Source organism: Haliotis cracherodii, unplaced genomic scaffold (genome assembly GCF_022045235.1).
Source record: "Haliotis cracherodii isolate W230 unplaced genomic scaffold, xgHalCrac1.p SCAF_9, whole genome shotgun sequence".
Taxonomy (NCBI): Eukaryota; Metazoa; Mollusca; class Gastropoda; order Lepetellida; family Haliotidae; genus Haliotis; species Haliotis cracherodii.
Genome location: NW_027266343.1, coordinates 48,247,487 through 48,272,856, shown reverse-complemented (window position 1 = coordinate 48,272,856; position 25,370 = coordinate 48,247,487). Strand labels below are relative to the sequence as shown.

General features: G+C 38.3%; 1 protein-coding gene across 2 annotated transcripts; it reads left to right on the top strand.

Moving 5' to 3' along the window:
- Positions 1–1,056: 1,056 nt before the first annotated feature.
- Positions 1,057–25,220, top strand: LOC139453342 (mitoferrin-2-like). Of its 2 annotated transcripts, XM_071235014.1 has the most exons (5): positions 1,057–1,302; positions 11,124–11,343; positions 14,723–14,779; positions 16,254–16,836; positions 21,359–25,220. In XM_071235014.1, exons 1-4 carry the CDS (start codon positions 1,180–1,182, stop codon positions 16,817–16,819), a joined length of 966 nt encoding a protein of 321 aa, XP_071091115.1. In that variant the 5' UTR covers positions 1,057–1,179; the 3' UTR covers positions 16,820–16,836; positions 21,359–25,220. The 2 variants fall into 2 exon arrangements, with proteins under 2 accessions (XP_071091115.1, XP_071091114.1); XM_071235013.1 differs by having other exon boundaries at positions 16,254–25,220.
- Positions 25,221–25,370: the final 150 nt, after the last annotated feature.

Genomic DNA, 25,370 nt, shown 5'->3' with positions numbered 1-25,370 from the left:
ATGATTAACTCACCATAGCTGGTCATTGAAAAATAGATATGAGATACACAATTTACTTGGTTCTAATTGTTTCTTTTAGGTGTTTAGTAACTTTTATATACCAGCTGCATGCAATACTGCATATTTTGAGTAATTTGTTGAGTTCGTTTTCGCCCTATGAAATTGCCAGTACATTTGGCCGAGACACAATCCTAATATGTCCTTAATGTTTTTGATGTCGCCTGAAATGTCGAGTGAAGTTATTACACGTCCCAGTTCGAGACACTCGTATCAGAAATTGTAATGACGTGAAAGAAAATATCCTCCGCACAACTACCTTTTAGTTCATAACTCGCCTTGCCGCTTTCATCTGACGATAAGGTCCTAGGATGCCAGTGACTGCATGTTAGATGAAAACCAAAGTATATAAATTATTGATTTCATTACTCCTTTGTGACTTTTTTTCCATTTATGACCAGTATAAATACATCTCAAATTCATAGAATCCAATTATTTTCCCCGATTAAATTGACAAGCTCCAAACAAATGTAGTATGACTTTAACGGAATAAATACGAAGATATCAAATACAGGAGAAATAGTTAAACTATTAGAGAATGATCTCTACCATGCGATCAAAGAAATTAATGATTGACATTATTTATTGTTATATACGGTAATACCCTTTATAGGACTCACAATAAATGCTTAATGTTTTCTTTATTTAAAAAATGGACCTTCATTTCCAAAATTTTGAATAATTTTCATTACCAAGCTGTAGTGTATTACTACAAGATAAATACATTAAAATAAATCCAAATCCAATCAACTTAATAAATCCCATTAAAATGGTCGGTCCAATCACTTCTGACAAATAGTGGCAGCTCTTTTTAAGCGCCATGTGATATGCATATCCCTGAAAATGGATTATGAGCACAGAGCTATTACACAGTCTCAAATAACCTGACAGGTGTTTGGCTAAAACGTCAACTGTGGTCTCTACCGGACCGTGACTGATGCGAGTTTTCATACATATATAATTAGTCGGTTAGAAAATAGTACACTTCTGCCACAGCGCAAGCATGGCGGAGTTCGGCTAGCGAGCTCCGCAAGGGTACGTGTGTGTATTGCAGTTAAAAGCAGTAGCGTGTTAAGATCGGCGTGTGAAACAGTCTAGGATTTGAGCATTATATTACTTACAATGGAAGAAGACGATCCTTATGAAAGCTTGCCAGCGTCATCAACTATGGTTACCCACATGGTGGCAGGGGCGGCGGCCGGAGTCATGGAACACTGCGTCATGTACCCCGTTGACTGCGTGAAGGTAATACATGTGGCCTACCCAGGGGAAGACAGGGACGGGTGTGGGAGGGGCCAACTTTCACATGTCACGCTCAAACATCGGTGTCGATGATGAACTGTACACGTGTTTGTGAACCTCGAGTTAATCAACTTGCCAAGGTGCACGTGAGGTAGGGATATGTTGTTATGCTGGAGCGAGGCGAGTAGGTGAGATAGTCTTGACGTAGCGTACACGCAGGCAATGACAAGCACTTTTTCATATTCTAACTAATATTGTGTTCTATGGCGGTAGTGACAATACAGATGTCAAGCTACATTATCCGCATGGGGGGATGTATTTTCAGGTATTCATTCAAAATACGTTTGAACAGAATTAGTGCCCTTGGATACACATCGGATATCGTTTAGGACCGTGACATGTCATGTGGACGCGTATTTTGTATGTGATGTCATGAACTTGTGTTCGACCAAGAGGGTTGGGGTGTCATTAAAACCCAAACGTTGATATGTAATAGTGTGTGTGTCTTCAGGAGCTGCTATTTTCTATTCCCAACTAGAGCCTATGCATTGATTGCAACTCTTTTTGAAGACATTGACACCTACTTGACTGAAATGACTTGCCTTTTATGTAACTGAAATAGGGGGCACGGGTGACCCAGTCGTCTAAGGCGCTGCAATTCCCTGTGCAGAGTTGCATCCCTTGGGCATGCCCGAAACCTATGATCGTGGGTTCGAATCCCGGTTCGCCCCAATTATGTTTCTAGGTTTGTCAGCACCATACCCATGCTCGTGGGTTTCACCGAAGTGGTAAACGTCTAAGACCTGCATCACGGTGGGATAAAACAAGGACTGGTTGGATTGGAATCAGTATTCTGTGTCTGATTAGGGTGTCCATGTTAATATGCGGCATGATATCTCAGTGGGCCAGCATAATAAAACCGGCATTAGCATGATCAGTCCAGACTAGCACAAGTAGACATAGACGTACACATGCACGAACCTCGCTGTGTAAACGTGACATGACAATATTTTAGAAATCTCATTGAAAAAAGTTTGAGCTGATCATAACTGGAGGAAGGACCATTTCGCCACCCATCATTTGTTGGAAAAACAGATAGCGCTAACTGTTGTCTCATGTTAACACCTATATTAAGAGCATATACAGCAGCAGAGTGTCTTCAATGGGAGACAAATCACATCTGTATGGATCCTGGGTTAGAAAAGGACTCCAGCAACCTAGTTGCTTGTCATAAAAAGTGACTAAAATCACTGGTTTGACATTATTTACACGCTGCCCACAAACAGCTGTAGTTAATGTCAAAAAGAAATGACGTGTCCTGGCAATTACAGGTTGGATTCAGGATCAGTATCAATAAATTGAAATAATATCCATCTCTGGCAACAGGAATCCACATTCTGCAATGCTAGAGCAGCGAAGGAAACAAACACTTTTAGTCCACTAGTCCTTACAATGATAACATACCGATTCAACGCAATAAGCGCTCAGGGTGCTCTCCAAATTAGAAATAGGGGGCTCTTTTTAGAATATTATTTTCGTGGAAAAAACAGAGTTGAAAGATAAATTTCGTGGTTTATGCTGACAGCTTGAAATGTTTATGTACGACATTTATTTTTCCAGAATTTAATTGCCCATAATTAATGGTGCATATAACACAGTAATGCGTATTATCATGATTATACGTGAATAAATAAGTCTTGTGTACATTGATCAAACGGAAAGGGTGCTAATTGGGATTGTTCACTAGCCAATATGTTAGCAATTATCGCCGTGGGCGCTTATTAGAGCGGGGCGCTTATTAAGTCGAATACGGTATAGCAAAACCATTAAGAATGGCAAATTTCTGCTTGTCCTTATGACTGAACTTTTGGCCAGTTTGGCAAGAAGTATATGACTACTGCCATTTTCTAATGCTGCCAGAGGTTTTCAAATCTGTGTGATCCGATATGGATCATGATAGCTTGTTCATGATCCGATACATCATTGATCACGATACTTGCATGTGCTCTTTGTTTGTGGTGCGTAACTGTGTTCGAAATAAGCACCTGCCTGTAGCCTCGAGGCAGGTAGATCTCACATTGGGTTGGGGGGAATGGGTGGCCCAGTTGTCAAAGGCGCTGCAATTCGTTGTGCAGAGTTGCGTCCCTTGGGCACGCAAGAAACCTATGATCATCGGGTTCGAATCCCGGTTCGCCCCGATTATATTTCAAGGTTTGTCAGAAATATACCCTTGCTCGTGGGTTTCACCAAAGTGGTAAACGTCCGAGACCTGCATCACTTGGGGCTTTCCTCCCACATTAGGCTGACACGCCGTGATATAACTGGAATAGTTGGGGCCTGCAGCTTCTAAAGTTGGTGGGTCCTGATGGCAGCGTGACATTATGTTTTACTTCTAACACTGGTGCTGAGCCATCTTTTTCATAGACAGGATGGCGAAATACCTGGCACATTAGTGTTAGTTTGATATAACGGTTATAAACATGATTAAAGCAAACATATAAGGTAAAAATGGGGATATTTATTACAGTGATCGATACTTGTATCGGGAAGTAAAAAATCGTGATGTGTCTGTGTATTGTCCCACCATTATCAAATAATGCCTTCATGATCTTCTGGTTGTGGTCAAATCCTCCCTGCAGTTTCCAAGGTGTGTTGCGCTCCTTTTCTATGGACTTGTGTGCTACTGGATACTATTTCAGAAAGTCGCAATAATGTTCTCTTCCATTTTAGTAATGTCAGTAGTGAGTATATTAAAGACCAACTCTCAAGGTAATTGTGTATCAAGGGCAAGGTCATCCGGTGAGTTGTAACATATGACCACTTGAAACTTTTGCATTTCAAAGTGTATTCTGCATTTTTCATTTTTATTGGATAATCCTACTTGACATACTCAATATATTATGCAAAGTAATGAGCTTTGTCTGTTTGTTGTTTAAAGCAACAGTCAGCAATATTCCAGCTTTATCATGTTTATGACGTCAGTCTGTAAGTAATAAAATGTAGACCAGACAATCCAGTGATTGACATCATGAGCATCGCTCCAGGCAATTGGGATATGCATGCATCAACCAAGTCAGCGAGCCTGACCACCAGATCTCGTTAGTCGCCTCTTACAACAAGCATAGTCCCCTTTACGGCAAGCATGGGTTGCTGAAGACCTACTCTAACCCGGATGTTCATGGGCCCAAAGTAATGAGCTTGTCGTGAGAACCAAGGTCATATATTTCTACCCGTTCCAGCCATAGTAGTGAACTAACTGTAAGAGCATCAGGTTGTTACATTCCTGACATCCGCTGAACCCCATTCTTGTTTGTGGATATATAATAGTGATAGTAATACCAATAAAAGTCTTATAAGCTAAGTAAGACAACACAGGCAATAGTAGAAGAAAATAAACATGTAAGGCATCACGAGTTGTTGTTTTCATGCCTTATCGCAATCACCTAGTTGAATAAAATATGTCATGCCTTATCTACAGTGTTCCTGTTAACCGGTACTTACCAGATTATTACTGGTACAGTTAGGCTTGGACAGGTTAATTGTGACTGCCAGTCCCTGTGGAAATAACGAGTCTTGTGAATCTTTGTTGTTGAACTAAACATTGTCGATAGTCAAAAAAGTATATTTTTCAAATGGTCAACATTTCTGTTATCAGGGTTTTCTGTTGTCTATTGTTTGTGCAAGGAAATAATATTTTTTGCTTTTCTTTAAGCTCGAATATCTATTTGTAGTGACTTAGTCTTGAATCCAAGTGAAATATTCAGAAAAAAAGGAGAAAATTGTGATCAATCTTTGTGTGAATGACGTGTAGATATACATAAGTTACTTCAGAAATGACATCACTAAATTTTCAGCCATGAAAGTACACTACATTGAAACTTATGTTTCAGAAGAATTAAAACCAGGTAATTTTCTTACAGTTTTGTTTGTTCAAAGTTGAGACTGACAAACATTTGGGGGGACTGATAATGTGTATAGTCGCCAGTCCAGTGGGACAAGCAGTTTCAAAAGCCAGCGGGAACACTGATCTATAATCTGGGGCCAAACAAATCATCTAGTTGATAAAATATGTCGAGGGACCTTCATGACTTGTGATAATTTGGGGGCTAATTTATGACCTGTAAAGTGTTTGTAAAGCACAAGAAATCAAATTCAATGATGGATGATCATCAGACTTTATAACAAGCACTGATACGCCATACTTGAGAGTAAGGATCACGAAAAACTGGTTCCACTTCTTTAAATGAAACATTTTTCATGACCCACTTTTTCATCTTAGTGGGCTTGAAGGCCCTTCTAAAGACACCTTATCAAAACTATCCAGGAATACTTTTATCCCCTTTCCTGCTTTGAGACTGTCCCTGTCCTTTTGTGGACAATGTCAGACACATGTGCCTTGCAAATTCTGATAACTATAGTGTGTCACAATTGACAAGGATTGGGTCTACCTTGGTCCTTTTCTTTGACAAGGTAGTAGTATACGATGTGTACAATTGTACAAACATAAGCTTTGAGAACCATGTTGTCACAGTGGAAGTCCTCAGCTCCATTCATGTATATTGTGTAGAGAATATGTAATGATATCCGTAATGTGAAACATGTTTAGTTTGTTGTTAAACGCTTATCTCAGCAATATTCCAGCTATATGACAGCAGTATGAAATAATCGAGTCTGGACCAGACAATCCAGTGATTGACATCTTGAGCATCGATTCACGCGATTTGGATCGATGACGCATCAACCAAGTCAGCAAGCCTGACTACCCAATCCCTTTTCTCGTCTCTTTTGACAAGCATAGTCGCCTTTACGGCAAGCATTGGTTGCTGAAGACTTCTTTCCCAGATCTTCGCTGTGAAACATGTTATACCACTATGATAGATAAATGAGCTGTCATTGTGTCCTTTGGTATTCTGTAAATTTTGCTATGTTCTATTTACCCAAGGCTATTGCAGAAGTTATTGTTTTCTTTTCATATTAAACAACCTACCAACTATATATATGTTGGCCACCTTATATTCGACCCGTGAAGATTTCGGGGTAGAATAGGTCCTCAGCAACCCATGCTTGCCGTAAAAGGTGACTAAGCTTGTCGTAAAAGGCGACTAATGGAATCGGGTGGTCAGTCTTGTTGACTTGGTTGATGCATGTCATCGATCCCAATTGACTGGAATACTGTTAAAAGCGGCGTTAAACCCAACTCACTCACTCACTCATACAGACCTGGAAGACATGTCTGAAGTTTCACTGAGTAAAACGCTTTGATTCTGTCATTGAAGCAAACAAACTTTACCCAATGCATTCAGATTACCATCGGTTCATTTCTGCTTAATGATACTTATGCGAGATAAGCAAGTTAACTAAGGTGTGTTACTATTGATTTCTCAGCGGGTGACCTGAAAATAATTGACTGCATCGTTAACCAATCAGAAGCTACCTGTAGTATTTATATGTCAGGTGAGGTAAAGGTTTATATAAGTCAGTCACATCCTTTAGTGATTGTTGAATATGCTTTATTCATCTGTCCAACTTTGTTACCATGGTTTTGGAATCATCAACAAAAATGTAGTAAATTGCAAAATATGTTTTCATTAGTTATGTCAGCCTTTGAAATTTGATTTAAAAAAAAAAAAATTCAACTCTATTTCACCAGCTTTTAGAGTTTGGAGCTACTATGTTTACATTTTCTGTCAGTTTTATTCAGTTTCAAATGGTAGCAAAATGGAAACATTTAGAGTTGTTCATAATTACAGTTCTGAATTCCTGCTGGCCAATGAGGACTACCACCATCAGACAGCGTTAGAAATTGGCACTAGTCCTGTAGTCCTTACCAAACTGCCCGATAGTAAAGGTATCCTAAGGACTAGTAGAAATTGACCCATTTTAAGGGTTTTGCTATATTATATCATTATAAGGACTGGTGGACAAAAACTGTTAGTTTCTAACCCTGTCAGATGTTTACTTTTCCTCAGTAAAATTTAGTAGTCTCTGGGTGTATCGCCATGGATACCTGTGGATGTTCAAAGTGACACCAGTCACCACTCTATCTTGTCCTTTTACTGCACCGCATGACCACAGGATTATTGATTTCAAACAGTTTTATACACAACCTTGACAGCCTGCCACTACAATATACATTGTTGCTGGAAACATGCCAGTCATTTATATACTTCCTGTTGAAGCTCTGTACCAGGCCAATTTCTTGGCCAGCATATATTCAACACCAACAGAAAATAGGGTTCATCATGTTCAATACCGTGAGATCGACCTTTGTGATGTCAGAAATAACAAAGCGGGTGATGCAACTAAGTATTATCGAGCTGGCTGCGTTTACAGAACAAACAAGTTCAATGTGATTACAAGACTGGGTAAATACAAATCATTTGCAAATTTTGGAATGAAAAAAGACAAAAAAGATGAATCTCATGTTTATTCACATATAATTAAACATGTTAAATTTTTGTTCTGTTCATTGAAATTCCTGTATTCTGATAAGCTGAATTGGTCACGTGTTATTGCATTCATTTCCCAATGAATGTAAACAATTCAGCCACGCTCACCGAGGCGCACTATTTTTATTACTGCGGAAGGTCGGGGAATCCCAATATTACAGTCAAGGGAATTCCCTTTCTGCTCACGTGTATCGTCATGTACAGGACATTTAGCGACTTTCATGCAAATTCATTGTCCAAACTACCCTTGAAAACCGAAGGCAGAGAATGAATGAAACAGCAAACGTGCAGGCTCGCTCGCCTGTTTTTTTTCCCGCTCTCCTCGGTTCAACTTTCATGTCTTCGGGTTTCATTTCTAACTAGCATTTTTCCAACTGTGTTTTACCGTAATCAGGGAAGTAATGTTTGAATCTGGCGGTAACTGACCATGTTATTTGGACATATTTCATCCGGTTTGTTGCAGTCTGACTGTTGCAGTTCTTTTCGCCTCTTGCCTTAATTGACAGGTACAAATGAACATTGTTCTGATCCTGCTCTCCGTTGATTGGCTACTGACTGTGTATGTGTGTCAAGTTATGTGCATGAATTAAACGATCACCTGGTTTATCTCACGCCACAGAATGTATTCCTACACCTGGAATGTTTATCAAGCTTGTCATTTTTGTCTGTTTTGATATATCCAACTGTTTTTGGTTAAACTATTGTAGATAAAACATGTTTTACGTTGTCAAATTTAATTATAAGCATTGGATGTGTATTTTTTCCGGTTCATTGAGGTATGAATCGAAAAACTGATATGCAAACTTTTGTAAGAATCCGGATTTATACAGTTTGCACATCAGTTTTTGGATTCATACCTCAATGAACTGGAAAAAAAATACACACTCAATCCTTAAATAAACAATCTTAAACAATTTGTATCACAGTTTGAACACATGTTTAGCATGTTTAGTACAGTTGTCAGAGTTCATGACAATTCAGGGGGCAATGGTGGCCCAGTCATCTAATGCGCCGCAATTTGCTGTGCAGAGTTGTGTCCCTTGGGGACGCCAGAAACCTATGATTGTGGGTTCGAATCCCGGTTCACCCCGATTATGTTTCTAGGTTTGTCAGCACCATACCCATGCTCGTGGGTTTCACCGAAGTGGTAAACGTCACTTGTCTTTCCTCCCACATTAAGCTGACACGCCGCGATATAACTGGAATACTGTTAAAAGTGGCGTTAAACCAAACTCACTCACTCATGACAATTCAAGCAGGTTGGAGGCAGCACCAGCATACTGAAAGGCATCCATGTCAGCAGTCTGCAGTTTGTGTTTAAGTACATTCAGGCTTCTGTTAATGTTTGTGTATATCTTTTTCTTTGGTGGCAATTTTTGTCCATGGCATCAAGTGTTCCTGTTTACAGGTAATTATCAGTTTTTTTCCCCGGTAAGATTAGACTTGGACCGGTAATTCATGTGACTGCCAGTGCCTGTGGACCGGCATATAAAGTACCTTATGAATCTTTGTTGTTGAATAAAACATCAGCGATATTCATATAAGTGTATTTGACGAACATAGTCAGTGTGTCTGTTACCATCAGGGTTTCCCCTTGTCTATTTTTAGTGCAAGGAAAGAACATTTCACTTTGCTTCGAGGTTAAATATATATTTGTTATAACTTAGTCTCAATATATTATAACAAAAAGGAGAAAATTGTGACTGAACTATGTGTGAATGACTTGTAGATCTAAGTTTTTTCGGAGATGTGTTTGTTTGTTTGTTTGTTGTTTAACGCCGCACTCAGCAATATTCCAGCTATATGATGGTGGTCTGTAAATAATCAAGTCTGGACCAGACAATCCAGTGATTGACATCAGTAGCATCAATCCACGCAATTGGGATCGATGACATGCATCAACCAAGTCAGTGAGCCTGACCACCTGATCCCGTTAGTCGCATCTTACGACAAGCATAGTTGCCTTTTATGGCAAGCATTGGTTGCAAATGATCTATTCTACCCCGAATCTTCATGGGTCGCGTGGCTATGTGAGTGAACTCATATCATATACTAGTAGTTGAAGTCACTGATTGTTTGTGAGTGAGCTCAAACTGAAATAATGTAAGCTCTATTTCATGTTTAAATAATTCTTTCGGAACACAGTTGCACTTTTCAACTTGCCCAGTGTTTTAATCCCTTATAACACCTCACATTGCCCGCAGGCAACATCAAAATAATTTATGCTTTTATCACAAAGGTCGCCTCTGGTAAGACACCGAAAATAAGACTTTATTGATGTCATTGGAACATTTAATTGTACATTTAACTCCACAGAGTTTTAAAGTTTTTTTGTTGCCTCTGAGTAAGGGGTCTGATTTTAATGAGGATATTTTTTATTTTATTTGAAGTGTCCTGGACAATATTATGATTATGTTGATGAGAGATGTGACCTTCCTACAGAGTGAAGATTTCATGTGTTATGCATGTTCAAAATATAATAGACCCGTGATGATCCGGGGTAGAATAGGTCTTCAGCAACCCATGCTTGCAATAAAAGGTGACTGACTATACTTGTTGTAAGAGGCACTTACGGGATTGAATGGTCAGGCTCGCTGACTTGGTGGAAGTATGACATCGTATCCCAATAGCGTGGATCAATGCTCATGACATCACTGGATTGTCTGGTCCAAACTCGATTATTTAGACCACCATCATATAGCTGAAATATTGCTGAGTGCGGCATTAAACAACAAACAAACAAACAAGTCAAAATATAATGCAAGTAAAATTTTCTTTTGTGTTAACAGATACAATTTGTATACAATACGAGGTGGAAACAATAACAAAACTTGCATCAAAATATTGCAAGCAATCATTTTGAAATCTAATAGGTTTACACTAGGACTGCAACAAATACACTATGACAGTATGAGGCGAATACAATACATGTCACGAGTATCGAATATCGGGTCATGCATATGAATATTTATTCACGAACAATGTGAGGAAATACTTTTTAATAACGTTTATAATGTTGAGGTATTCAGTTAAGCTGACACAGCTTGTTCACTCATTAATTCCATTCCATGTGATGGTCTCATCTTTGTACATTAAGCCTCCGACCAGTGAAGATCCAGGTTAGAACAGGTCTTAAGCAACCCATGCTCATGATGTCAATCACTGGGTTGTCTGGCCCCGACTCGCATATTTTCAGACCGCCATCATATATCTTGAATACTGCTGAGTGCGGCGTTTAACAACAAAGAAAATAAACAAACATTTGATTATGAAAAGTATGCCTTCAGTTTTTAGCTAGATTTTGAACACTGTATATGATGTTTTGGACCAGTAACTGTGACTTACCCTGCTGATAATTGCCTCATTTTGTTTTAGACTCGGATGCAGAGTATCGTGCCTGACCCCAATGCCAACTATCGCAGCCTGGCTGATGGCTTCGTGAAGATCTTGCGCTACGAGGGCATCAAGAACACTATGCGGGGGATCAGTGCCATGGTGGTCGGGGCTGGACCTGCACATGCTATGTACTTCGCCTGCTATGAGAAGATCAAGTCAGAGCTCAGTAATGGGAAGCAGGGCAACCACTTGGCAAATGGTGGGTTAACTTCAACATTGATTAGAGAGACTTGTCTTGGTTAAATTCCAACACAGCTTTGAGGGTTGGGCTGAACTTAAACACCGCTGAAAGCGGTGGGGTGGACTAGTGACACATGGAGGGTTAACTTTAACACAGCATGAAAGGTTGGGGTGGACTAGTGACACTGGAGGGTTAACTTTAACAAAGCATGAAAGGGTGGGGTGGACTAGTGACACATGGAGGGTTAACCTTAACAAAGCATGAAAGGGTGGGGTGGACTAAAGTACTCATGGAAATGAAAAAAAACTGTTTTGCTGGATTTAATAATGGACACAAAGCATTACGAAGATGTAAATACGAAATAACAAAACAACTGGAAAAGTACTAGTCTTGATTTGCTAGTTTTATCTCAGTGCTCAATACAAAATGTATTTTACAGGAGGTAATTTGTAGGCACTTTCAACATTCAAAAATATAACCAAGTCCAAATTAACATGGCAGAAACAGGCTATAGGCATTATGCAAATTAGCCTGGAAAAAAAGTTATCAAAACAACAATAAAAATAACAGCTATGTTTATGTACGTAATAATAATAATGACATGTAAGTTGTTGTTTGAGAAGGGAATATGGTACTTTTACGTTCTGATATTTTGACAATGATTCACTATCCCGCAATGCCACTCAAAAATCACTAACCACTGACAAATCACATGCACGTGGGTTTCAAGCACCTGTTTTCACCTGTCGTCAAGGTGTCATAGGTCATGGACATTCACCTTGATCTACTAACACCTGGTTATGCTCAGTTTCACAATAGTCTGTTTTGTTCATATTTTTACACACTTTTACGTGTAAAAAGACATAAAAACCATTGATACGCTGTATTTGTGCCAAGGCCCAATTAGTACTAATTGAGTTGTTTGAATATTTATATATTTTTTTATATTAACGGCATTTATTTAAAATCTGAGATCGAAAAAACAGTTTTTCTTCATTTCCGTGAGTACTATAGTGACACATGGAGGGTTAACTTTAACAAAGCATGGACAGGTTGGGAGGACTAGTGACACATGGAGGGTTAACTTTAACAAAGCGTGGATGGGTTGGGTGGACTAGTGACACATGGAGGGTTAACTTTAACAAAGCATGAAAGGGTGGGGTGTACTAGTGACACATGGAGGGTTAACTTTAACAAAACATGAAAGGAAGGGGTGGACTAGTGACACATGGAGGGTTAACTTTAACAGAGCGTGGACGGGTTGGATGGTCTATAGACACATGGGGAGTTAACTTTACAAAGCATGGGGGTTGGGTGGACTAGTGACACATGGAGGGTTAACTTTAACAAAACATGGAAGGATGGGGTGGTCTATTGACACATGGAAGGTTAACTTTAACAAAGCATGAAACAGTGGATGGTCTAACACACTCGGAGGGTTAACTTAAACACTGCTCGAAAGGTGGGAGGCTACTGACACATGGAGGGTTAATTTGATTGTGTTGGTAGGGGGGGATGATCAGTCTCTGGTAATGTTTAACTTCTACACCATCACTACTGTAGCATGTAGATAGCTGGAATAAGAATGATTTTCAGAATTTATGGGGAGGTGTTTGACTAGTCTTTGGACAATACAATCTATCTACCTAGAGAGCATTTTATACAATCTAACCAAATCTGTGAAAATATATTAATGAAGCCTATTTGATAGTTGCTGCAGTGATGGATTCAATGTTTCAAAGGCTTTATTGAAATACATGGTTATCTGTTGATGTGTCCTGTGTTTGGAAAAACCAAAGCAGATTCATATACAAGTTTATCACACAGTCTGATAATACATGAATCAGGTAATATAGCAATTACATGTATAACACAGTTTATCACCAGCTGTGGTGCTGGTAATATAATAATGTCATTGTCCAGCTTTGTATGGGGGCCAGTAGAACAATGTTTGATAGTGTTTCACTCTATAGCTCACCTGCGTGGGATAAGTATTGATATCCTTCCATTAGTGTGTGGTATTGACTGGTATTATCCTGTGGCATGGCACCAGGTGGTGTGGAGGTTGCACAACACCAGGATCAATAACACCACTGTTCCCTCAGATGGCTTCTTATAATTGATAGTGTCACATGTAAAAAATATTCTTGGCAAAGGCATCTTGTAATTATCCCCCGCCCAACAAAGTTATAGATATAGAAACGGGCTCCATCCGTCCGTCCGTCATGTTTCGTTTCCGGAGCATAACTCATAAACCGTTCAATATTTTTTCATCAAACTTTGCAGGTTTGTCAGGTACATGCTGAATGTGTGCCTTTTGCTATTTAGAGATTTTAGAAATTTTTATTTTTTTACATTTCCATGGCAGCAAGATGGACTTCGGTTCCAAACTCTTCTTTTTTTTCCAATTTCCATGACAAGTTCCACCTCGGTTAAAAGGGTTAGGGTTTGTTTAGATTTAATTATGTCATAAATTCTGCAACAGGGGCGGGGGATATAGCCACGTTAGTGGCAAACTCTTGTTTCAAACTATACTGAAATCCATTAGAAACGCATCACAAATATAAATCTTTGTATCTCCCTGATAAATGAAGAAATGAACTAGTCCCTACTGACATTTAAATTGTAAATCAAGATGGAAACACAAGAAAAAGCAAAAGCAATCATTCAGTGCCGCTGTAAATTAACAATAATGACGGGCGTCAAATTGAAATTTCATACATGCTCAAAACGAGTATGGCCACCATTTGCATAGAGCACAGTCACTCTTCTTTGTCTCATTGACAAGATGACCCTCCTCATGAAAGCTTGCGGTATCTGACGCCGTATTAGTTGCAAAGCAGGTTCCTACTCATAGACGTTATTCAGTTGTGCCCGTTTGTCATAGGAGCTATGATAACCTGACGAATGTTGAATTGTGACTATTAAACCCTCTGGCCACTTGACATGTTTACAATCCAGCCTCGAGAAACCCAACGGCTTTTTCTCTCTCAACAGCTGATAAACGTGGCATCAATTAAGCACTGTTTAAAATTAAGGTGTGATTTGGGTATTCAGTTGAATGATCTCTCAGTGATTTGTGGAACCACAGTGTTTTATGCATTTTCACATGATTTGCGCGAGAAAGCGTGATTTTCAGCGAATGATGGGTTCCTTTTACTGGAGTTAAAACGGGTAATGAGTGTTTGATGTGCTGCACAATTTCCAGGATCGGGCGGTGCCTACTCTGCATAGTGGTTTATTGAGGGTCTTCCTTCTTGTCCAGGTTATAGGGGAAGCATAAAAAATGTACCTGAACATATATTTTAAAGTAAGATAATAGACAAAAATACATAAGAAAATAGTCTTGAGAGAAATTAGTGTGTTGTGTTTTGATTTTGTGTATGTTGTGTTGCAGGAGCTGCAGGCTGTGTTGCCACAGTGTTGCATGATGCTGTCATGAATCCTGCTGAAGGTTAGTGTTGTATGTATGATGTTATGTAATAAATCCTGCTGAAAGTTTGTGTTGTATATGTGATGTTATGTAATGAATCCTGCTGAAAGTTTGTGTTGTATATGTGATGTTATGTAATGAATCCTGCTGAAGGTTAGTGTTGTATGTATGATGTTATGTAATAAATCCTGCTGAAAGTTTGTGTTGTATATGTGATGTTATGTAATGAATCCTGCTGAAAGTTTGTGTTGTATATGTGATGTTATGTAATGAATCCTGCTGAAAGTTTGTGTTGTATATGTGATGTTACGTAATGAATCCTGCTGAAGGTTAGTGTTGTATATATAGTTATGTAATGAATCCTGCTGAAAGTTTGTGTTGTATATGTGATGTTATGTAATGAATCCTGTTGAAGGTTAGTTTTGTATATATAGTTATGTCATGAATCCTGCTTGAAGGTTAGTGTTGTATATATAGTTATGTCATTAATCCTGCTGAAGGTTAGTGTTGTATATATAGTTATATCATGAATCCTGCTGAAGGTTAGTGTTGTATATGTGATGTTATGTAATGAGTCCTGTTGAAGGTTAGTGTTATATATATAGATATATCATGAATCCTGCTGAAGGTTAGTGTTGTATATGTGATGTTATGTAATGAATCCTGCTGAAGGTTAGTGTTGTATATATAGTTATGTAATGAATCCTGCTGAAGGTTAGTGTTGTATATGTGATGTTATGTAATGAATCCTGTTGAAGATTAGTGTTGTATGTATAGTTATATCATGAATCCTGCTGAAGGTTAGTGTTGTATATATAGTTATGTAATGAATCCTGCTGAAGGTTAGTGTTGTATATGTGATGTTATGTAATGAATCCTGTTGAAGGTTAGTGTTGTATGTATAGTTATATTATGAATCCTGCTGAAGGTTAGTGTTGTATATATAGTTATGTAATGAATCCTGCTGAAGGTTAGTGTTGTATATGTGATGTTATGTAATGAATCCTGCTGAAGGTTGGTGTTGTATGTATGATGTTATGTAATGAATCCTGTTGAAGGTTAGTGTTGTATATATGATGTTATGTAATGAATCCTGTTGAAGGTTAGTGTTGTACATTTAGTATGTCTTGAATCTTGTTGAAGGTTAGTGTTGTATATATAGTTATATCATGAATCCTGCTGAAGGTTAGTGTAGTATATATGATGTTATGTAATGAATCCTGTGGAAGGTTAGCGTTGTACATACATGATGTTGTGTCATGAATCCTGCTGAAGATTCAGTTTTGTTTTTTACCTTTCAGTTAGTATTACACAACTATAGTCATGATAATTGACTTCAGTTTTCATCCTGTTAACAAATTCATTTGACAGATTTTATGTTGATCATGCATTTCCTAGCAGCACACATTGAAATGAATAATAGTAAGTGTCTTGTCGTCCGGAGTTTATTTTATCTTGGGACTAACTGTGTTTTCTCTTTCATGTGCTGTTGCAGTGGTCAAGCAGAGAATGCAAGTGTATGGAAGCCCATACAGGACATGTTTTGACTGTGCAAAGACTGTAGCTCAAGAGGAGGGTTTTCGAGCCTTCTATCGAAGCTTCACAACACAATTGACTATGAATATTCCTTTCCAGTGCTTGCACTTCATGACTTACGAGTTTATGCAAGACTGCCTGAACCAACAGAGACACTATGATCCCAGGAGTCATGTTATATCAGGTGCTTTAGCAGGTGCTGTTGCTGCTGCTGCCACGATGCCGTTAGACGTTTGCAAAACCCTGCTCAACACGCAGGAGCAGTGCGCTCGGACTAAGATCTCATATGTGAATGGCATGGCAGCAGCTTTTAGGACGGTTTACGAGTTTCAAGGTATCACTGGTTACTTTCGAGGCATTCAACCGAGAGTGATCTACCAGATGCCCTCGACAGCAATATCATGGTCGGTGTACGAGTTCTTCAAGTTCACGATTTCAAAGAAGCAGAGAGAAGACAGTCGCTACCTCACGTCGCCTGTCAAGTCGATGCCGGTGCATGCTGCTACTGCCGCTTCCTCCAGATGACATGTGACCTTCCAAAGGTATTGTCATTGGTCAGTTCAGTCTGATCGATGACAGGAGATCGCAGTGGGAATGGTCAGGAAGGTTCTGATCGCTTACAGGGATAGGTTTAAGGATATGAGAAACCAATTTGATTTGGAATATCTGACACCCAGTGTACAGTATCATTTGTTAGTGGTAACATAATGTAGGGAAATGAAAATGTGAGACAGGGAAAGAATTATGTTGTTCACACAGTTTCACTAAATATCTTTGTTTCCATTATATAATGGCGGTAGACATATAATTTGAGAGCTATTGATTTGATTCTGCAAGTAGTTATGTTAAGGCATATACATAGTGTGTGAAATAGCTTCCTGACGAGTTAAATGTTGGTATTTTTTCATTCTTTCCAGACTAAGCTTAATATAATGTATTTATTCCATGCACTTGGTCCAGACTTTTTGTTATATCTTGCAATTTCTGCAGGTGAAAAAATAGAATTAATAATCAGAATATATGTCTGGATATGTTGCCATGGGAACCGTGCCATCTGGCATGTGATGCAGTTACACATTGTATAAATTTCAAACATGTTAAGTACTGAGTTGCAGAAAGAGAGTTGCCTTGCATGTATAAAATATCATCGTAAAGACAGTTTGAGAGAAAATAGTTTTTTTCATCATTGATCACTGATCATTTTATGTGCAGGAAAAAACAAGTTCTTTTCAAATTTTATTTTTTCTCCACTTATGATAATTGTTTTAAGGTCAGTGAATCAATCATGTTAAAACAAAAATATCAACTTCTTTGAGTACGTTTTATCTATAGTGACATTTTATTGTTTGTGGACCATGGTAGTTTTTTAAGCTGCAGGTCTGTGAATTGTTTTTTTCAGTGAAGCTATTCCACACACTGTACATGACGTTCTGTGGCTGCAGTCAGGCAGTATGATCAGTTTGTAAGCATTCAATAATGCTAAATATCAGTGAAGTCTGACTCGTAGGTATATTTGTATAAGTAGTCTATGACTACATTTGAAGAAACACCTTGTATTTCAATCAAATGTCAATAAGGTTACTGCAATAGTTTTCAGTGTGAGGTCTTAGTCAAGGGGAGATAATTCAACATAGGTACAACAGAGTTACCTCCCTTACTGATAGCGATAAAGGTACCTAGGCATAATCAACGGTTAAAAAATTCTTCAGAAACCTGTCATTTAATACTTTGGGAGGCAGGAATCAGGGCTGGGTCATCAGAAAACATGTCCCAGGGGTCATTAAAATTGTAATTGTTTTTAGGGGGTCATGACTTTAGTAGTATATACTACATTAAAGGAGGGTCATGAGAAAAGAACAAACATTTGGGGAGATTATTTCGTAAACCCCTCACCCCTGCACCCCCTAGTAGTAAATGAGTAGTTTCTTAGTTTTATTGGTTAAATGTATGACATCACATTTATTCCACGCCTGTCATGTATTGCCAACTCTGCATGACGTATCAGTTATCTCCCTTTATCATTAGAGGTGGTGGTTCTCTCCATATATTCAAGAAACTTGTCATGTGTCAGAATACTGAAACGGAAACAATCTTTGGATGATTTTTACTTTTCCAAAGTAAGAGGAAAAACTAAAAAAAATTGTTATTGTGATGAAACAATAAATATACCCTATATTATTTATGCAACCCTACTAGAGCATTGAGTGTTTAGATTGTTTTTTTTAAAATTTTGCTGATGGATCAGAAATATTCCTCTTTGCTATTGAAGATACTTCTTGACAAAGAGATTATTTCATACTGCAGTTGGTAAAATGTTGTGTTTGAAACTGATTAATGGGTGTGTGGAGTTTTGAGTTTTTGTAGCATGCTCTACTAGGGGTGTATGAGATAATATATCAATCAAACACAGATTATAAAATACATTTTGGACTTTTGGACGTTTGGACACTTGACCTATTAGATTTCCTATGTCACTCATTTCATCACATATAGCCAATACTGGAGTGTGACTTTCACGTTATTGCTTTTCCTTGTTAGCAGGACACTTACATTTGCTGGCCTTTATCTCAGTTGTAAGGTCTATTTTATCATTGGGATATCTAGCATCCATTTCTCTTGCAGCCGAAGCAATATTGTGTTAGCCAGTGCAACCTTTCTCAAGGATGGTATGTCATAGGGCATGAACTAACTTTGACATTTTATACACCAAAGCGTAGAAATAAGGGTTAGAAATAATTATTGTCTCCAAGAGGTTTTGACATAATAAAGAAAATTAACATCCCAAGCATATTTATGAACACTGGCAACAAAATAGTCCCAAAATATAAGATTATTAAATTATTTCACTCACCACCATCTATGCCATGTGTGCTGTCTATGCCATGTGTGCATGGTTAAAGCATTTGCTTGTCCTGCCAAAGGCAGGAATTTGAGTCTCCACATAGGTTCAATGTATAGAGGGGGCGGTCGGGTGGCCTAGTGGTTACGCCGAAGACCCGGGTTCAATTCCCGACATGGGTACAATGTGTGAAGCCCATTTCTGGTGTCCCCTGCCGTGATATTGCTGGAATATTGCTAAAAGCGGCGTAAAACCATATTCACTCACTCAATGTATAGAGCCCATTTCTTTCCTCTCCTGCTGCGTTCACGGGAATATACTTCTGAAAGAGGCGTGAAACCCAATTCAGTCATCATCATGCTGTGATCTTTTAGTGAAATAAAGTCTAGTGACAAACGACATGGGAAACAACAATAGAAGTATTACGGTAATTCCGCAGCTTATCTCCTTTACAAATTGTTTGATAGGCATTGCTTAGAAGTTGATGGATGACAAATAGACACAATTTATGGATTACAACTTCGTTATTTACCGTAAAGGCAACATTTCGGAGGCAATACTGAAGGAGAAGGATCTAAACTGAAACGTCGCCTTGGTAATTTGAGAAGTTGTTATGCATAGATTGTGTCTACTTTGTATCTATTTTATGGTTCATGTTATTTGGAATTGTGGCACAAAGTCATGCATTGACCCGAAACTTGAATGAATTGTTTCACAACCATTTTGCTGTTAGTGTTTAGCAATGTCTTCCTTATGGCAGGTTAAGTCTACTGTGAAACACACACACCAGTTTATCATATCATGGTTCAAGGTTGAACTTTAGTTTTTTAGAAAGTGGGTGAGCACCTAATGTGTATGGCTTGCAGATGATACAGACATACCTCCACAACTTCTGAACATCAATGACTGTATGACCCTGTTATATTGAACACATGGAAATGAGGTGTGTCTGTATTTTCTAGATAATTAATGGATTTTTGTGTCCAGTTTTTTTTGCATAAGGGTGTTTACAGAGTTCAATTTATTTTTTTTGAAGGGAAATGTTATATTTCTGCCAGGTAGTTCATAACTGTCAGTTTACATCCAGCATACATATTTTGTCATAAGGTAGCTGGTAGACATCAGGGGGCAGTTGTACAAAGTGATCCTAGTGCTAAGGTGATCGTAACTCCCATCCCTTACCGTAGACTTCCGACAGTCGTAGTGCTAAGGTTGTTTTGTACTACGACACCCTGGACATCATTGATGCAAGGATCAGCATCTGTTTATGCTGGCCAACTAGATAAATGTTTGTCCAATTTTGTTTCTACTGGCACAAATCCAAGTTCAATAGATCGAGGCCATGAAAAGTACCTTTTAAAATTGTTGGTTGAATTGAGGGCTGAAAGACACTAGTTGACAATTTGACGTGACAACTGTTGGCCTTAAACAAATACTAGTTTCATATATTTTGGATAATTATTATTTTTGGGTTGTGATGTAGAATTTATCATAAAATGATCAGTATGGAATAAACGTCAGTATGTGTACCATAAATAAAATCAAAATTTACTAATATGCTGTGAATGACGATCAATCACTGACTTAATTGTAACTACCTGGTTCAAGTATCGTGATGTTCTGCTTTCCTTGATGAGAGATTTCAGATGTTTGAGTTTATTGTTATCCTCGTAATTGTTTGGGATGTGGAAAACATTTCTGTTTAATTGAAAGTATTGATAATTGAAAATAGAATTATTTCTATTTATTAATTCCCTTTTTGTATTTATTTACAATTTTCCCTCTCTTCGTTTGATATCAATGTGATGAAATTGTAGATATGCTGTACAGCGTTTTTTGCCAAGAAATGTGTTGATGTTGAACAACATCCCCCTTGCCGTCAATTGTGTTTCTGGATGTGACTATTTGGACGTTTTAATTCAATATTTTGTAACACTTCTCTTTATAAGACTCACGGGATGACAAAGACTATCCGTTTGATATTATTTTCTTGGTATGATGGAAGTTTTACAACATTATAAGATGCTCTGGAACTACCTTTGAGCAGTATGTTGAGGGATATGTTATTCAATTGCAGTAATTAATGCTGTGTGGACACATTCTTGGCAGAACACTACAACCTGCTTTTGTGTACAAATAGTAATGTTTTCCAAACCCCTATTCATAGCTTTTATCCTATTATTGCATGGCCTTTATCATATTGTCTAATTACGGTGTATTTTAAGTCATTCCAGAGCTGAACAACTAGTCAATGGGGACTATCCTATACACACAGCTTCACCTTAATTTGCCACAGTGTGGCCGGCAATTGTCCAATCATTGCCTCTGATTCTAATCATGTGACCTGCATCTGGCCAATACTAGACATGGATTCAATATCGTCAACCTCGTCGTCCATCCAAGCCATCGATTGCGTGCGAGCCGACATATATGATCCACAGCTGATCAAGGAGTGCTTGTCGCTTGTGGCTGAATCTCTCTGAAATATTCCACAGAGTTTACACAACTGATAATATTCCAGCCAACATCATCAACCATTGACAATGTTGCTGTCCGAGAGTAAATGCCAAGGAAACATCAGGTCATGTGACTGTTGCCTAGGAAACATGTCCTGTGACCCTGTTACTAAGGAAACATGAAGTCATGTGACTGTTCCTATACATTTCCTGCTGCCTGGGTGTCAGAAGAGAGACTTTTACACGCAAGCAGTGCAATAATATTTTAGTGCTTTATTCCTAAACTAGATCTGGCTTTCCCTTTTGTTGGAAGAAGAACTTCACACAATGGGGAATTTTAATGACATATTCTTCACATGGGCATTTTGCTGAAGGAAGAACTTTTACAATGTGTCCACTGTTTTTTTACTGCAGTATCCAGTGAGACGATGGTGCTGGATTCATGTCCCTGACTATTCGTTAAGTGTTGAATGACTTGTGTGAGTGCGGTGAATGTGATTGTGGAAAGAAGAACTTTCCCAGTGCAAACCAGTGGAAGAAGTCCAAAATGGCTGCCATTTGTAGAAAGCAGACTTTCTCAGTGTCGACCAAGGACGGGGGATATAGTACACCTGACCTTGGCCTACTAGACGGAACATTACCAATGTGATGAGGAACATGACTGCATATGTGGAAAGATGAACTTTCTCAGTGTTGTCAGTATTTATTTTACACAAATCATGTTGACTGCACATGTGGAAAGACGAACTTTCTCAGTGTTGGTTGATCTGAAGAAACTCCAAAGATTTTGATGTTAACACATTGTTTATCTTTATGAGTCAAAATTTATTGTTAAAAATTTGAAGAAGTGAAAATAATATCAAAGCTTGTTGCAGAATCAGATCTATTTGATTGTTACCAATTCTGAGGTGCGAGATGACTCACTGTAGATATTGCTAGAAATGGATGCTCTTAGTGAAACACAGGCATTGTAGGTCATTTTTTAAAGGAAGAGAGGTTTGGGTAAATCAATGTTATTTGTGGTAAAAAACTATATACTCAACAACAAATGTTACATATCAATTAAGTGAAAACTGAAGATGCATGACATATATTGTATGATCACTATGGTGATATTGACTATATGTCTTGACAAATTTATCAATTTTCTATCAATTTTATTTTCACAACTGACCATTTGCCAAGATTGAATCCGTTTTGATTAGTATGAGGATAAAATACAATTGTTACGTTTCAGAGTCGTTTTATGCTTCAGCCTCCATTACATCTATAATGGGATACTATGTATATATCCAGATATAACACAATAACCAAACAACACAAATTTCCAGTCAACATTTCAATTTTGAATTTGTATAAGTTCAAATTTAAGAAGATATACAAATCTTTAGAATGCCTTAGGGTTTCATTTCAGCCCAGATAAACAAAACACATTTGTAATCTTCAAAATAAACTACTTGTCATTTAATATGCTGGAAACAAGCACAATATGATGAATAAGAACACAATCAAAATACGTTTTCACCCCCTCCCCTCTTCCATTTGAAGGCGGCACGGGTGGCCCTGTCGTCTAAGGCGCCGCGATTCGCTGTGTAGAGTTGCGGCCCTTGGGCGTGCCAGAAACCTATGATTGTGGGTTCGAATCCCGGTTTGCCCCGATTATGTTTCTAGGTTTGTTAGCACCATACATATGCTCGTGGGTTTCACCGAAGTGGTAAACGTCTGAGATTGTGATTTTTAAATGGAATTTAGTTGTTTCTGTATTGGGCATGTTACAAAAAAATAATGAAAAATATTATGTGCTTGTATATCACGTATACATGATCACTTTTAATCAAGATTTGAGTTTCTAACCTTTTTATAGCTGACATGCTTCGTGACTGTTAAGTGAAAATGGTATTTCACTTTATTCATGCTGAGCATTTGAATTTATCGTTTTTGTTTTCAGTAGTGCAAGGGGGCGATGGGTGAGCCTCGTAGTTAGAGCGTTCGCGTGATCACGCCGAAGACCTGGGTTTGATTCCCCTCATATGTACAATTTGTGAATCCCATTTCTGGTGTCCCCCGCCATGATGTTGCTGGGGTATTGCTAAAAGTGGCGTAAAACCATGCTTACTCACTCTCTCAGTATTGCAATGCTGTGATTGACTTTTGAATGCAGATTTGACTTTTGGAGATTCTCATCTGAAAGTCATCTCCTCTCAAATATATTAAGAAATGTACATGTGTAAAAGTAACAACATCTGGGGCTTGCTGAGGATCGTTTTGCTTCCATCAATGAGTTTTGATATTTTTGAGTTTGCTCTGACACCAGGGTGTGATTCCATTTATCATCCAAAATCTCTGCAAAATTGTTTAGTTTGTAAACAGTAATAGCCCACGTTTTTGTGTGTGTGTGTGTAAGACATACAGCGGACAAGCTTAAAAAATGGCAGATATTGATGTCATTTGATTGTGACGTCATGGCAATGAGGCTCTATTTACAGATAGAAATAAACTCAGGAGTTGGAGTAAATACATCACAACGACATTCTACACATTCCAGCTGTACAACAGTTTGATAAAACTATCATGCAAACGATACCATTTATTTGTGTAAATATGGTACCACTGTGTCTTACTCAAAGCTAACAGCAAGCCCCTTGCGAAATGGCGGCTTGGTGCCCCGCCCCCTTTATCTGGTTCACAAGAAGGATTCAGCTTGATGTCAAGTCCAGGAAAGATTGGAATTCCCGACAGGAAGAGACAAGAGGAACCTGAAATGCAGTAGCTCTTGGTGAAATCGCCCCAGTGATTGTAACAGTATTCTTAAGAAATATCATACAGAAACATTATCTATGACAAGATTATTATTGTACTGTGCAGTTTCTATGACATGATTATTATTATACTGTGTCTTATACCCCGTTGACATGCACAACATTTACTAACGTAAGTAATTTTGCACATGTGTAACTATACATATGTGTATATGTAAATTTAGTATGGGTTCACATGAAAATCAACTTAGCTGTTTAAATAAAGTATTAAATTGTGTAAGCACACATATTCGTCAGTCTGTTTATGACTTTCAACACAAAACAGGTTGTTTCCAATCAAAGTTGAATGAGAAGACAGTTACTTCACTGAAAATCTTCGCGTGTAGCAACACGTTTGATTTAATTTGTACCCAAATTTTTGACTCATTGAAACTAAAAGAAATTACCGTTCGCTCAACTCTGTATATACGCATAAAAGTTTGCACTAGTTGACAATTTGTTTGGTGTTGGCAAACGAACAGATATTAATTAGATCATCCACTTACGTTAACATAAACGTTCATATTGCAACAAATACACGCAGTGCAAATTTACATTTACATTTGCACCTGCTCCAGACATGATGCCAATTTGCCCCTGGTGTAAATATACACACATGAGTAAACGCGTTCACATGACAAGTATACTCACGTATATATTTCTACACAAGTATGCACAAATACACACATATGTATAGAGGCGCATGTGAACGGGGTATTAGAGATTTATGATTATTATTATTACAGTCTTTCAGCAGCATATGTGTTTATGGTTTATCTCGCACCTCAGAACCTTGTTGTACGCTGAATCATCACATAAGCCGATACCATACACTCTGTGTTCTGTTGTTTATTTGCCGTGGGATGAGTGACGGGGTTGGGTGGGTTTTGCATGGCTTTAGAGTACATCTGTGCGACGCTAGGCAACAATTCTGACTTTTCTTATGCAAATTGTGTGACAGGCGTTACCGGTACAGCAAGTCA